Here is a 14,687-nt window from a genome sequence, read left to right as displayed (position 1 = left end):
TGTGCAGGGTATAGAGGGCAGATTTTGTGATGTTTGGGTTCAACAAACCCAATGATTCAACACAGCAGCACTGCTGGAGCTCTATTGGGATTCAATTCATATGGCACATATATAAATCAGTGGTGTAGTTGCTTAGCAATACATATACATTTAAATGTCCAACTAAATTGTAAAAAACAAACAACTGCAGCTTTTAAAAAAATGAATGCTTTTGTTCTTGTTCTTGAAGTCAGCACCTTTGAATGCAGGTTATTTATGTGGCTAAATTAATCTCAATTATTGAGTAGATTGGGTCCATTATGTGGTTGACTAGCAACGGAGAACAACACTTGCAAACACAAACAACTGAATATCACTGAATATCACGGTCAATGTCAGATTTTGTCTGCGTCCGAAATCGCATATTCTCTTGAGTAGGTACTTATTTTGAATAAATAGTTACTCCACGACCGCTAAAAAGTAGGTTCTATATAGTTTGGATGTAATCTGGACACACTACATTCGCCATGTTGTCATTATCATGTGAACTACGAGCGTCAGTTGAGTCGCTTCACCTCCATTCATAAATCCTCTCCCGTGGCCTCATGGGATAGTAAAGTGTTCATCGTATGCACACTTCAGAATCTCGCTGGTAGTAGTAGGTCATCCGGGTACTTTTTGCTACTCTTTTATGAAAACTGTGAATTCGGACATACTTCTTTTGACACATACTGTTTTTCGCCTACTATATAGTAGGGAAGTATGTGATTTCGGATGCAGCCAGTGTGTCTATTTTCATTATAAGCATTGTGAAGTAGATGATTTGGGTTGATATTTGACAAAAAGTGTTTAGTAAGTTCATAAGTAACTATGACTAGTGGTAAAAAAAAAAGTTAATTTCCCACATTGGGAGGAATATGTACAGCAAAGTAAATGACTGTTATTGTTAAAAGTCTTGTATCCTTCTTTCCCTCGGAGGAGTTTGTTGCTAAAATGACCTACTGACTGTAGCCTACATTATCTTCTCTCTTATTCCAAACTTTACCTCTTAAATACACTTCTTTAACTCTGGAGGAAATTGTTAGCTATACATACATCTGCATGTTTCAAGTTGGACCCGCAGCTCATGACTGTATTTTTAAGTGATCTAAAACCTACTGGATTTAGTATGCATGGAAATGTGAATGAGGTGAGAGAAAGAATAAGACATTAGTGGAATGTAGTTTCTACTGCTTTATTAGAAGTAACATATTTTACAACTTTGTAGAAAGAAACTGTGAAAAGCTGTTTATATACAATGATTTTAAACTACTTTTAAACAAGTATAGGAAATTAATAATGACGATAGAAAATATCTATGGCTGTTCTAGTTATGCAAGACCAATATAGTCACATCCTCACCTTAATAATGCTAATAAAAAAGTACATTTACTTTTTGTTCTTTTTTAGTACATAATCATTTTAGAAACATAAGACTTCTCATAAACAAGTAGACCTAAAAAAAAAAACGTGAAACATATTTACAGGTACTGGAATTTCAAAAATATCTGGAGAACTGTATCATGAGAAGTGAAAGGTTATGAACAAAAGGAAGACTTATGCTTGATAAGCTAAGCTTAGTAGTACTTATGTAGAAGAACAAAGAGGTCCAGAATGTGCTCCAAAACCACCTCAAGTCTTGAAATGTGGTGCATTGCTGTACACAGTATTTGTGCCAGATATTTGTCAAACCCATATGTTATGTATACATAACATAGTTTAGTGAAATGGGCACGTTTCTGTTGGTAATGGCAAGACAAATTGGAAAACACCTGTCAGTGTCGCCAAATACAGATCTTGCAGTTGGGAATGTTATTGGGGATGAACATACGAACATGTTGCAGAAAGCCAGGGGCATCACTACATAGTAGCGTTTCCCGTCTCACGCCTTCTGACCAGACACGACAGATGTCATCGTCTAGGCTCATGGGGTGGGAACTGCTAAAGATGCAGACAACACTGCATGCTATATAACACCTCCCTGAGGAGTGACAGAGCACTAGCAGACCATTAGCAACCCCGTTAGCCCTGTACCCAACACACAACACATGCTCACAACCCAAACCAAAAGGAGCTTGAATATGATTAGACCACATGGAAAATGCTGGACCTGAGGGATCAAATTACATTAAAATAAATCTACCACACTGCCTTGGCTTCGTAAGGCCCCAGAGGAAGACTTTCTAGTGGTCAAATGTCAGCTGCAGCTGTTCAGTACTGAAATGAATTGCTCGTGAGGGACCAGGAACGCGATGAGATCAGTTCCGCAGCGGTCAGCGGCTCCACGAGCGCCGGCTGGTGGGTTCCGATCAGGAATGTTCGCGGAAAGGAAGTTGAGTGTCACCGAAGAAGTGACGCAGAGCAGCAGCCTAATAACACAGCTTAATACATCAATGTTCCACAGTTAGCTGTGGTTCCAAAAATGTGGTTATAAAAAGAATAAAGCAAAATAAAACAAATTTACACAAGGCAAGACTATAAGGCAGTGACTGGCAGGGATTCTGAGAGGGAGCTGGTAGAGCATTGGCCAGCTCAGGCCTTTATAAGTCGGTGAGGTCACTGAAGAAACTATGTTCAGTAAAATCATTTCCACTGATACAACACAACACTGAAAACACTCTAAACACTGGCCTGTTTTCGGGAGGCGCTTTTATGCACTGTCGCTATAAATGCTGAACTAGGATTTCAGGGTTTTCTTACCATCTCTCTCTCAAGATTTTCCCCTTGAAGTGCTTCACAGATGCCCCTCTACATTCATACAAATACTTTTACAACATGTATAAAATCATTTTAAATCAGAATATTTCACTTGTGTTGGTCTCTATATACCTCTGTTTTCATGTGCCAATCTGTTTCTGACTGCAAGACTAAATAAATATCACTAAAATTTGTAAAACTTCTAATCTCATGGTATGTGTGTGTCACTCAAAAGCCCGGTTTATAAATTCTGAATGTATCAATTGCTGTTGATAAAACCAGGGGCGGAACAGGCGAGCTAAGCAATCATGAGTTGCTCCTCTTGTAACAGTAGCAACATGGAACCTGAGACCTCCTCACGAGTCCCATGTAAAACATTGGTAGTAGTAAGGCATTTGTTATGGGAGTCACTAAAAACAACAGAGACAGAAAGAGGGCCGAAACACCCACAAGGCAGTTTGGAAAACATAAGACAATAAATAAAAAGAAAGGAATTTCCTTCAACATTTCACTTTTCTCTCAATCTATTTTTTTTATAAAGTTTGTTAGTTTCAGGAGTGTCCCCAAGTCTTTGAAATGAAAGACGTGGTATTCTTCATATACTTTTTTTTATAATTAAAAACAAGTCCATCTGTGACAGAACGTCTTACTTCATTAAATTGTCTTCTTTTTAAGACAACACATTTCCCTTTAACTTTCTTTCTGCAGACACCAGCAGACGGTCTTCTTGACGCAAAGCAGTCAATCCTAATCCAATTAAAATCTTGGAAATGGGCTGACAGGTAAGTAAAAAAACAAGACGCTTGTCAACTCTACTCTCTCAAAGTCACAAACATTTAAGGTAGGTTGAGCTGTTCAAGCAAACACCTGCATCTTCCCATTGGACTCCTGGACATGGGAAATCTGGGTTTGAGCAGAAGCCGTGACGGCCGGGCTCGGGGTGGAGTCAGACCAATCAGACACACAGTGAGGGGAAGGGCTAGACCAGGCCTCTGGAGACTCTGGAGAAGGGGTCAGGTAAGGATGTTCACTGGGCACATGCAAGTAATGCTTGGGCGTCGCATCCATGGCAGAGGTGTAGCTGTGCTGGGAGGGCGGAGTGGGGTAATCCTCCGGGCCTGTGGTGCTGCCGCTCCCCTGTGCCGGGGGTGCCTGAGTCGAGATTGCCTGTGCTTGCGAGGCCTGAGGGGATGCTGTGGCCTGCGGAGGCTGAGCCTGCGGCTGCTGTGACTGATAGAAAGCTGGAGGAGGCTGTGCCTGCTGTGGTGTCGGGGGAGTGGAGGAGCCCATGCGGGTGAGGTTGGGGTTGGTGAGGGCGTGGCTGTGAAGTTGCTGCGGTTGCTGCTCTGCAATGGGCGTCAGTTTGACCGGGCTAATAGAGGGCGTGTTGGAGACGGGTGTTGGCTGCAGTATGGGCTGCTGGGCATTACGGAAAACCTGCTGCTGGTGCAAGAGCATGCTGGTTTGCTGCAGGGTTGGTGTCTGAGGGTGCATGCCTGTTTGGCTACTTGCTGGATGCACCATGTTGACCATGGGCTGACTGCACTGAGAAGATGGAGTCATGCGGCTGTGCCAGTCAAACGGGACGCTTACTGGACTTACCATGCCCATGTTGAGGCTCATCTGGCCGGCATTCAGCACGTAGTTGTGGGGGCCTTGGTTGATGCTGCCTCCTTGCATGGCCACACGCCCCTGCATCGAGAGCCCTCCGTCACCCAGGTCGCTCAGCTGTGCCAGGGAGACCGCAAAAGGGCTGGTGCCATCCAGGATACTGCTGTGCACCATGGGGGTGGAAGGAACAGACATGGAAGAGTGGAAAAGGCCAGGAGTGGGCATGGCGGCCGGTGAGGTTGGATTGGTGATGTAGCCGGCATTGTTGGCGCCTCCGCGCGGCGAATCCAGCGAGTCGACGGGGGAAAGCGTGACAGAGCTCTCCAGCAAAGCACTCTGCATGTCTAGCGTCAGCCGTTTGTTGCGGCTTTTGGCTGAATCTTTCAGACTGGCAGCATGCTGTCCAACCATGCCTTTAGCCCCTGGGCGACGGTTCTTCTTACCCTGAGGGGTGCTTTTCAGCCCTTGAAGGAAGTTGCTGGGAGGGCACATGAGTGGTGAGAGCGTATGGCTACCAGACAGGTGGTGACCTGCCCCTGCATGGCCCTGCGGACTTCTCACAGTGTTATATTCATCCAGCAGCTGTACGATGTCGTGGTGCATGCGCTCCTGGGCAATATCTCGAGGAAGCCTGTCCATGTGATCTGTTATCTCCCTGTTGGCAAAGTGAGCCAACAACATCTTCACTGCCTCACAGCTTCCTTCCCTGGCAGCCAAGAATAGTGGAGTCTCCTCCTGAAGATCATAAATAGATTCAGAAATTAAAAACATGGCTGAGATAAAGCCTTCAAAACCTTCAGAAATATATAATTGCATACCTTGAGGTCCTGCATATCTTTATTGGCACCGTTCTTCAACAAGGCAACTGTAGCTTCAACATTATTGACTGCTGCTGCCCAGTGCAAAGCTGACTTTCCTGTGGAGAGAAAAAAACATAATATGCAACCATCAGAAACAATGAAACTTCACGTCTGAAGCATAAATATGTTTCTTTTTCTTTTGTGCCTACCTATTTCATCAACAGCATTGACATCAGCATGGCAGGTGATCAACTCTTCCACCATGCCCTCTACTGCCAGACGGGCTGCAAGGATCAGAGCAGTGGACCCATCATACATGCGTGAGTCTAGGTCTGTGGCGCGGTTCCTGATCAGAATCTGAAGATGCAAGAATATGGAATACATTAGCACTGATTTTGTTTCAATAGTCCATGTTTAAACATGTATTTGTTCATAGGTGACTTTACCTGGAAAACCCCCTGAGCATCAGCTGCTACAGCTGCATGCAGAGGTGAGCGGCCTGTGTTATCCTGTGCATTTGCATCAGCCCCAGCATCCAAGAGTCTTTTAGCTGCGTCAGCTCGGGCGTAGCGTGCGGCTAGGTGCAGAGCAGTCTCTCCAGTGCGGTCGGTCTGAGCTGCGAGCGATGCTCCTTGGTAAATGAGATCGGATATGATGTTGGCTGAGGATTCTTCTGAGTCATCATCTTCAGTCACTTCGGGCTCCAGCCCACCTCCACAGAAGGATGCCAGCATCAGTGGTGTGAAGCCATCTATATGAAATAATAGTATGTAAATGTTTTGAATCAATTTGTAATTCTTGTATCTGAAGTTAATCTATGCAGGGCTGCTGATAAGGGGTGGGGGGCACTGGACCCAAACATGGACTAAGAAAGTAGACAGTCAAACTTATCATACCAGGGCCTCGGACATTGACGTCCATGCAGTCGCTGTCAAACTCTCCCTGCGGAGGTGTGAGAGCCATGGAAGGTGGCATACGGATATCTGCCGCTGCCAAGTGATGCTGTGTCCACTGTCTGCTGTCAACTGCATCCTCACCATCTGACAGAATGCTTGGCTCTTCCACCTGCTCATAAAAAAGAGGATATTATTAAGGCTGTTCATTCACATATATAACTGTTTCACTGATGCATACACATACATCGAAAGAAGAGTGATAAATGGTCAATCACCTTAAGTCTTTTAGCCTCAGGGCAGTCTGTGTCTATCCACTGGTCACTGTGATCAGCCAATAGAGACTCTTCCACTGTTTTTGGCATGTGTCTGCAAAGAGTCATACATGCTAATTAGTGCCTATGAAAGGGATATTTTGATGATGCATACTGACAATAGCTTTGATACTGCATGAGCGACTCACTTCATGCCCAGGGAATCTTGGCCCACAGGTTCTCTGCGGTTCTTGTTACTGCTCGTTTCCTTCTTGAGGAAGAAGCCCTCAGGGAACCAGAGTGTGCTGTGCTCACGTTTGCGGCGGGCAATCAACATGCCCACCATCAAGATTACCAACAAGAACAGAGAAGCCACCCCTACTAGCAGTAGCTTACTCCATTCAGGAAAATTATACAAATCTTTCATTGCTTCACCTGAAAGAGAATTGGTAAATTATCATAAAATTGTCAAAGGTAGTCAGCTGGACCAATGAGGCCTATGTAAGGCGGCAGTTAAGTTGGTGTAAGTGTGGATACTTACTGCGTACTTCTTTGAGGGGGTATGGGAAAGGCAACATCTCACAAACCTTCAGAGCACCCAGATATTCAGCAGCGTTGTTAGCACTGCGGAAGCAGTCATCTGAGCCCTGGGAGCATAGCCTGTTGTCTATCTCCAAGTATACAATGGACCTTCAGAGGAGCCAAAGAGTATTTGTAAAGGTACACTCACATTAGCAAAACGTTGGCAAAATTTTGCAGGCAAGGAAGGTCCATTGTCAATATTTTAGCGATGCATGAAGCACTACTCACTCAAAGGTCACTTCCAAAATAAGCAGCTTTATTACTGGTCAACACAGCAAAAAACTTCAAAGTTAAAAGAATTCAAAATGCGGTGACTACAATTTGCCTGCAGAATTTCGCCGTACAAAGGTAAATGAAATTGCACCGTTTACTATAGTAACCCCAACTTACCCAATGACCTCCTGCTGAGGATGAAGCTCTCGTTTAATGCGTGTCTCATGGCCTGTATAGGGTCGGATCATGTATTCTCCGTTCTGATCAAGGCGGAAACGCAATGTGGTGCGGAGGATTGCACTTAGTTTCTGCAGGAAAGCAGTTTGTGTCCGTAGCAGCTCCTCTGGAGGCAGCAGGACTACAATAATCAGCACATCTTCCGCAAGATCTTCTGGAATCTTCCCTGCACAATCCAGTCCATCCCAGCCACACTCTTCTGTATTGCAGCCTTGATCACAGAGCCCATCTGCGTAATGGTCGGTACAGTATAGCTCATAGATGGGGCTGAATGAAGAGAGACCGTATTAGAGAAAGACCATCATAAACGGTCCTATGATTCATGATAAAAATAGTACAGGACTTACTTGCAGACTTTCTCTTTGTTCTTGCAGTCAAAGTTATCGTACAGGCACTCTGCATTGTTGCAGAACTCATCACACTGGCTGTTGTTGAAGAGCCGCCAGCAGCGAGGGTCTGCGCAGCGTGCCCAAGGGTTCACAGCAAGAGAGCAGTCACCTCCATCCCAGCGGCAGGCGAACGAATTACATTCTTTGTCACACACACCGTCATTGGCCTTGCTGTGACAATCAGCAATAGGGCACTGAGGAGTAAGAGGTGCCAGAAGCCTGGCTTCCTGTTCGCATCTTTTGCCCGACCAGCCGTTGATGCACTGGCATTGGAAAAAAGGGAAGCTGATTTCCTCTGTACACAAGCCTCCATTGCGGCAGGGCTTGGAGGAGCAGCCCTCACTGCTGCGGTGCTGACACAGTGGCCCGCCAAATCCCTGAACACAGGTGCAACGTGCACCTCGTGAGGTAAGAGTACAGCTGCCACCGTTGTAGCAAGGCAGCTCTTTGCAGTTCATGCTCCTCTCACAGTTAGCACCTGCATACCCCTGAGAAAGAGACAATGAGGAGTTAAGTAGTTGCTTTTGAATTTTAATACAGTACAGTTAATATGGAAACACAAGATCATAATGCTATAGTTGATACATTATGTCATATAAGGCCTGGATACTCACAAGCTGACAGGTGCAAGCGTATCCCAGCGGTGAGCTGCCGGACAAAGAGCACACTCCTCCGTTCATACAGGGCTGAGACTCGCACATACTGAATCTATTCTGACACACTCGTCCTGAAGACAAAATTAAGTTAGACACAATCTTACATATGTACCTCACAGACAGATTTTTCAGTTTTCAGACATCCCTCACCTGTGAAGCCTGGCTTGCACACACACTGGTAATCATTGGGCAACTGTATGCAGTCCAAGCTGTTGGAGGGGTTGCAGGGATTGGAAAGGCACTCGTTGATGTCTCCCTCACAGCGTTCTCCAGTGAAGCCTGGAGGGCAGTTACATCTGTACCCTCCAACCCTGTCCACACATGTGCCGTTATTTTGACACTTGGGTATCCCTCGGGGCCATGAGGGAATTGCGCAGTCATCCTCATTTATCTCACAGAGGACCCCTAAGAAAATGGAAAATGTCATAATGAAAACATTAGAGTGACAATATTCCAACCTATATGTAACCTATGTACACTACCATTTAAAAGTTTGCGGACAGCAAGATTTTTTCTTTAAAAAAAAGAAAAAAGAAAAGAATACTGTTTTTAATACAGCTTTCAACATTGATAATAATTACTTGATCAGAAAATTCTTAAGGATCATGTGATACTGAAGACTGGAGTAATGATGCTGAAAATTCAGCTTAGATCACAGGAATAAATTACACTCTAAAATATTCAAACAGAAAAGTTATTTTACATTGTAATAAAAATATTACTGATTTACTGTATTTTTGATCAAATACATGCAGAGACTGCTTTCAAAAACATTAAAAAAATCTTACCGACCCCAAACTTTTGATGGTAAGTTTATATTTTGATTTTCGCACTTAAGGCTAAAAGACTGTCATTGATTCTGGTATATGTTTCACCATAGTTTTATCATTTTTAACTTACCTAGAGTTCCTGGAGGGCAGGAGCAGATGTAATGTCCCACCAGGTCAATGCAGGTTCCTCCATTTTGACATGGGTGAGACTGACACTCATTGACCTCCCTCTCGCAATTGCTCCCCTCATAACCAGGCATACACTGGAGTAAAAACAGGTCAGTTCAACATCTTTTCTGAAATATCTTCAGTTCTTCATATTCTGTAGTTAATTAGGCCTTGTACTAGTATGAATGATAGTATATGCAATTTTGTACCAGTGGTAAGATGACTTACATCACAGGTGAATCCTCCCATGTAGCTCCTGCAGGTGGCGCCATTGAGGCAAGGTTTGTCCTCACAGTGGTCAAACTGGGACTCACAGTAACTGCCTGTGTAGTCTGCGGGACATTTGCAGTAGTGTGCGTTGCCAGTATTGACACAGTGTCCACCATAGAGGCAAAGCTCATCTGTCTGGAGACCTGTGCAAGAGAGAGTGTGTGGACCGTTAACAAGGAGAAGATCATAGTGAAATTGAATCCATAAAAAAAAATTCAGATCTATTTCTATGTACCTCTCTGTCTGGCTGCAATTTCACAGGACACTCCTGGGATGTCACAATAACGACCTGACCAGGCACCCAAACAGTCACATGTGAAGGAGGCATCTTTCTGTCTGCAGCGACCACCATTCTTGCAAGGGTTAGAAGGCCTGCACCAATCAACTGGATACTAAAAGAGAGACAAAAACATTCATTTTAATCTGTAATTTATTTTCATTGGTTCCATTCTATCCTTGATTTTATTTCTTTATTATTTGATTTATTTTAATATTTATTATTTTATGTCGTATAAAAAATTTGTAAGCACGTTGAGGTTATAGCATTATGTTGGACTAATACCTGGCAACGGGGGCCAGTGTAACCTTTCGGACATGAGCAGCGATATGACTCCAGGGCATCTTGACAAACTCCTCCATTAAGGCACGGTTGAGAGTTACACTCGTTCACCTCGTATTGGCAGTAATCTCCAGTGAATCCTGAGCGGCAAGTGCATTTGAAGCCGTTGATCCCATCAGTGCAGGTTCCTCCATTAAAACAGGAGCTAAAACAAAAGGGGAGATGATTTGTTTATAAGCTACTATTGGCTACAGCGTTTCTTCTATAAGCTATGAGTGTCTTCATGGTCTCACCTTTCAGTGCAGTCTGCTATGTTGGTCTCACAGAAAAGGCCTGTGAAACCTGGTTTGCAGGTACATGTGTAGCTGTTGACATAGTCGGTGCAAGTGCCTCCGTTCTTGCAGGGACCGCTCTGACACTCATTCACCTCGGCAGCACAGCGTGCCCCGGTGAAGCCTGGCAGACAGCTGCAACGGTATGAGTTCACTCCATCTGTACAGGATCCTCCATTCAGACAGGGGTCTGACAAAATTTGAGAACACCATTAGACCACGCCAAAGAATGGCCTGACTGCTTTATTTGCAAGATCTGCAATAAAAACCTAGTTTATGTTCCATTTGACTCACTTGGTGAACAGTCATTGATATCAGTTTCACAGTTGGGACCAGAGTAGCCAGCACGGCAGGAGCACACGTAGCCACCCAAAGTATTTGTACAGGTCCCGCGGTTCTTACATGGGTTAGATGTGCATTCATTTATGTCATTGTTACACAGCTGACCTGTGGTGTGAAGGACACTCAGAGTTAAGACATGCTTCAGGAAACTCAATTCTTATAGACTTGAATCAGAATGCGTTTAGAAACTTACCCTGCCACCCAGGTTGGCAGTTACACTGGTAGCCCAGGTAGTCGGGTGTGTTCACACAGGAAGCATGGTTGGCACAAGGGTTGGGAGAGCAAGGTGTAAGCAGCTCTGCACAGGTGGGACCACTATAAGGTGGCTCACAGAGACAGGTGAAACTGGCGACTCCATCCACACAGGTGCCTTGATTTAGACACGGGCTGGAGGCACACTCGTTGATGTTCACCTGACATAAGTTACCTGAGGATGGGAGTGAAAGACAGCTGTCAGAATGTAGCCATTGGCAAAAGCAGTTCAATTCTTAAGAACTGGAATTCCCTTATTAGCGAAACATTACACCCTTTTCAGCAGTAGAGTTTGAAAATAAAATATGAGAGGACAGTCTGTTCTTCCTGGTACAACAATGTGTAATAAAATCTCTTTTTGTTGTTATTATTGTAATACACATACTGAGCTAATGTAACGTATATCTCACCTCTAAAACCCTGCCGACACTTGCAGGTGAAACCATTGAGCTGGTCAAAACAGGTGCCTGCATTCTGGCAGGGGCTGGGTAAACAATCGTTTCGGTCTAGGTCACAGTTCTTACCCACCCATCCAGGCTCACAGTCACACCGATAGCTGCAGGAGCAATACAAACAAGAGTCAGAGTCAAAACAAGTTCCCATTTATTTACTTCCTGCTGGTTTTAAAGTTTGTAATGGAGCTGTACCCATTAGGGTCATCCCTGCAGGTCCCGTGCAAACATGGGCTGCTGGCACACTCATCCACTTGTGAATAGCAGAATGGGTCGTGGAAACCTTCAGGGCACTGGCAGTGGAAGCCGTTCTCATCATCTACGCAGGTCCCTCCGTTGCGACAAGGGTTCGACTGGCACTCATCAATCTCGTCTTTACATTGAGATCCTGAAAGGGATGGAAGTTTATAATGAGGTTTCAGTAACACTTTATTTTATAGTGTCCTTGTTACATATTTTACATGTACTTACTATAGTAACATCAGTAAATTATACATAATTACAAGCAACTAACCCTAACCGTGTAGTAAGCTCGTTGTTCATTAATATTACTCAGCACTTAACTGTATAATTACACAGCAACAAGGACAGCGTAGAATAAAGTTTAACCGAGGTTTCTCTTCTCTATCTCTCTTAATTTGCTAATTCAACAGCGTGTTTATAATGTATAAGAAAAGAGGGGGAAGATCTCTCCCTGTCTCACCGGTAAAGCCAGGTTTGCAGACACATTCATAGCGGTTTATGCCATCTTTGCAGATTCCGTAGTCACATGGGTTGCTAGCACAGTCGTCAAAGTTGATTTCACAGTTGGTACCTGTGTGGGAAGCCAAAACCGTCTTTAACATGAAACAGAAAACTGAATGTAGCTAATACAGTTGAATTAGTAATACATCATCCCTCACCTGAGGTGCCATGTTGACACTGGCAGATATACTTGTTGACTCGGTCCACACATTTGCCGCCATTCTGGCAGGGGTTGCTGTGGCACTCGTTGAGCTGGTTCTCGCAGCGGTAGCCGGTGTAGCCAGGATCACAATTACAAGTGTAACTGGCAATGCCATCTATGCAAGTGCCATGGTGGCACGGGTCGGGCTTGCAGTTATCGATGTTGCTCTCACACAGCCTTCCCTCAAATCCTGAGGACAAAGAGGAGACGTGTAGGAGTGAATAAGCAGAGAAGGGTGATTTTTCTGTAAGCCCAACATCTCAAGGGCTGAGTGAGGTGGTGAGAACGGAGAAGTATCAGATTTATATGGTCACCGATGCTCTACAGGTTCCTGCATTTGTGGTTCGTGTCTGTCAAGAACAATTTCCCCTCTGCGGACCATTACTGCACAAGCTAGGTAAGACGAAATAGCATTGTCTTTGTTCATAGTATTTCCATATTCCTACTGTCCGCTCATAACCACTGTAGCTCACAAACTCTGCATGAATGATTCAATGCCCTTTATTTGTGTTTTTGTCTGGGGTGTAAATACTTCCTTGGTTTCCTTGTACTCTTTATCCTTCTTATCCAGCACCCCCTTGTCTGCCCCCCTGCTTTTTTGGTCTGAAAATGTCTCTACTCTTTCCCCAGACTCGATACGTTTTTTCTCTCTTTTCTGTCTGCTACCTCCGTTTCCTTCTTTCTCTCTCTCTTGTGAAAGGTTCTACAGTTTGGAGTCTCTGTTCCCGTGGTTTCCATGCCGACAGGCTGTCAAGGCAGCAGCCTTGTGAGGAGCAGGGCAGGGCTGGGCTGCGGTAGTGAGAGAGAAAGTGAGAGAGCCCTTCACAGGCCTCACAGACCTGCTTTTGTCCCCTCGAGTAGCAGGACAATACCCTGCGTCCCAGCTAACGGGACAGCTCAGCAGAGGGGAACTGGAGCACGGCGAATACCAAACAGCAGGCTGTTTCAGACAATACACAAACTCCATGTCTGTGCTTTCTAAAAGCCAAGAGACACATGCAGTATGTACTGTATCTTTAGCCCAAAACATTCACATACAAGCTGATGCGAATCTGATGGACAAACTAAAACCAGAAAACGGCCATTCCTACAGGCACAACTATGTGAAGTAAATTGCTGGGACCTTTGGTTGTGCCATACGTCACTGTGTGGGTATGCATTGTGGGTTACAGATGAACAGATGTCGGGGTGATGACCGAGCATAACCCTCAACGTCAGCAGCTGCTGGCCTTGGTGACCCTGTGACATTGGGGTCTGCAGGGCAGAGGAGGGGGATTTAAAGCTTTTCGTCAGTATGCCCTGCATACCCAGTATGAAGTAAAGCATTTGACCCTGAGACTAAAAGCAGGTGTATGGATGAAGTCAGCGATGATGATTTTGACTTTGAACCCTGAAGGGATCCACAAAACTCTTGCACAGCAGGCACACACAATCATACACACATATTCATTTAGCAGCTTACCTTCAGCACAGCGGCATTCATACCCATTGGGCCGGTCAATGCACTTGGCTCCATTTTGGCAGGGAGTGCTGGCGCACTCATCAATGTCGATCTGACACATGGTGCCAGTAAACCCTGGGACAGGCAAACATAGAGGTTAGAGGTCAGTCTGAGGCAGCAGAGGTGAGTTCCACACACTGACCGGGTCATTAGGTTCAGCTTTGGGGGCAGTAGAGCTCGGTCTAGTTATAGATCTCTGCACCTTGGCTTATTCAAGCTTATTGAGTTTTCAGTGGAGGTTCACTTAAAGTTTTGGATGAATCTCTGTTTGAATTTATGATGTCAGTGGTTTGTATTATCAGTAACATATGCACTGTGGCTTGACACTGTTCAAGACCATTGATAACCAGAATTTAAAACATTTGACTTAATACTGGAGCCTTAGAATATGTCCAGATTCTGCATTCTCTGAATCCATCCAACTGTCACAATCTGGAATGGACTGTGTTGAAATGTTTTTCTTATCAATCATATTCTTGAGTTGATCTGTGCATTATAGTCTTAGTATGTGAAGAAAAAAAAAAAAAGTCCAAAAATAATTTTGGACGATATTAATCAAGTTTCTTTACATTTTTGCAGTGATTAAAATTGATTATATGGAAAATATGCATTAGTGAGAGGGCAGTGTGATTTAAACAATGACTGATATCCCTTGTCTGGGAAAACATTCTAGTAAGTACGAAAAAAATGGCTGGGGCCCCATGAGAAATGTTCATTTCTGCATCTTTAGAGGGTGTTGTGTTGA

The 14,687-nt window shown here is 44.4% G+C and overlaps 1 protein-coding gene across 2 annotated transcripts in view; it reads right to left on the bottom strand.

The window, feature by feature from the left end:
* Positions 1–108: 108 nt before the first annotated feature.
* The window catches only part of notch3 (notch receptor 3), a 30,422-nt gene continuing 15,843 nt past the window's right edge, over positions 109–14,687 (bottom strand). For both annotated transcript variants that reach the window (XM_084129923.1, XM_084129924.1), the window contains exons 10-33: positions 13,904–14,017; positions 12,398–12,631; positions 12,199–12,309; positions 11,691–11,883; positions 11,454–11,599; positions 10,985–11,218; positions 10,744–10,896; positions 10,411–10,639; positions 10,121–10,322; positions 9,794–9,950; positions 9,517–9,701; positions 9,251–9,383; positions 8,501–8,755; positions 8,309–8,421; positions 7,653–8,182; positions 7,246–7,572; positions 6,815–6,963; positions 6,483–6,708; positions 6,298–6,388; positions 6,023–6,191; positions 5,573–5,877; positions 5,336–5,483; positions 5,145–5,242; positions 109–5,061 (exon numbers count right to left, since the gene is read on the bottom strand). In XM_084129923.1, the coding sequence (XP_083986049.1) occupies positions 3,571–5,061; positions 5,145–5,242; positions 5,336–5,483; positions 5,573–5,877; positions 6,023–6,191; positions 6,298–6,388; positions 6,483–6,708; positions 6,815–6,963; positions 7,246–7,572; positions 7,653–8,182; positions 8,309–8,421; positions 8,501–8,755; positions 9,251–9,383; positions 9,517–9,701; positions 9,794–9,950; positions 10,121–10,322; positions 10,411–10,639; positions 10,744–10,896; positions 10,985–11,218; positions 11,454–11,599; positions 11,691–11,883; positions 12,199–12,309; positions 12,398–12,631; positions 13,904–14,017 (5,993 nt within the window). In that variant the 3' untranslated portion in view covers positions 109–3,570. The remainder of the gene's footprint in view (positions 5,062–5,144; positions 5,243–5,335; positions 5,484–5,572; positions 5,878–6,022; positions 6,192–6,297; positions 6,389–6,482; positions 6,709–6,814; positions 6,964–7,245; positions 7,573–7,652; positions 8,183–8,308; positions 8,422–8,500; positions 8,756–9,250; positions 9,384–9,516; positions 9,702–9,793; positions 9,951–10,120; positions 10,323–10,410; positions 10,640–10,743; positions 10,897–10,984; positions 11,219–11,453; positions 11,600–11,690; positions 11,884–12,198; positions 12,310–12,397; positions 12,632–13,903; positions 14,018–14,687) is intronic.

Source organism: Abramis brama, assembly GCF_963993115.1.
Source record: "Abramis brama genome assembly, chromosome: 1".
Taxonomy (NCBI): Eukaryota; Metazoa; Chordata; class Actinopteri; order Cypriniformes; family Leuciscidae; genus Abramis; species Abramis brama.
Note: the sequence above shows the minus strand (reverse complement) of the source record. Positions and strands in the feature narration are given on the sequence as shown.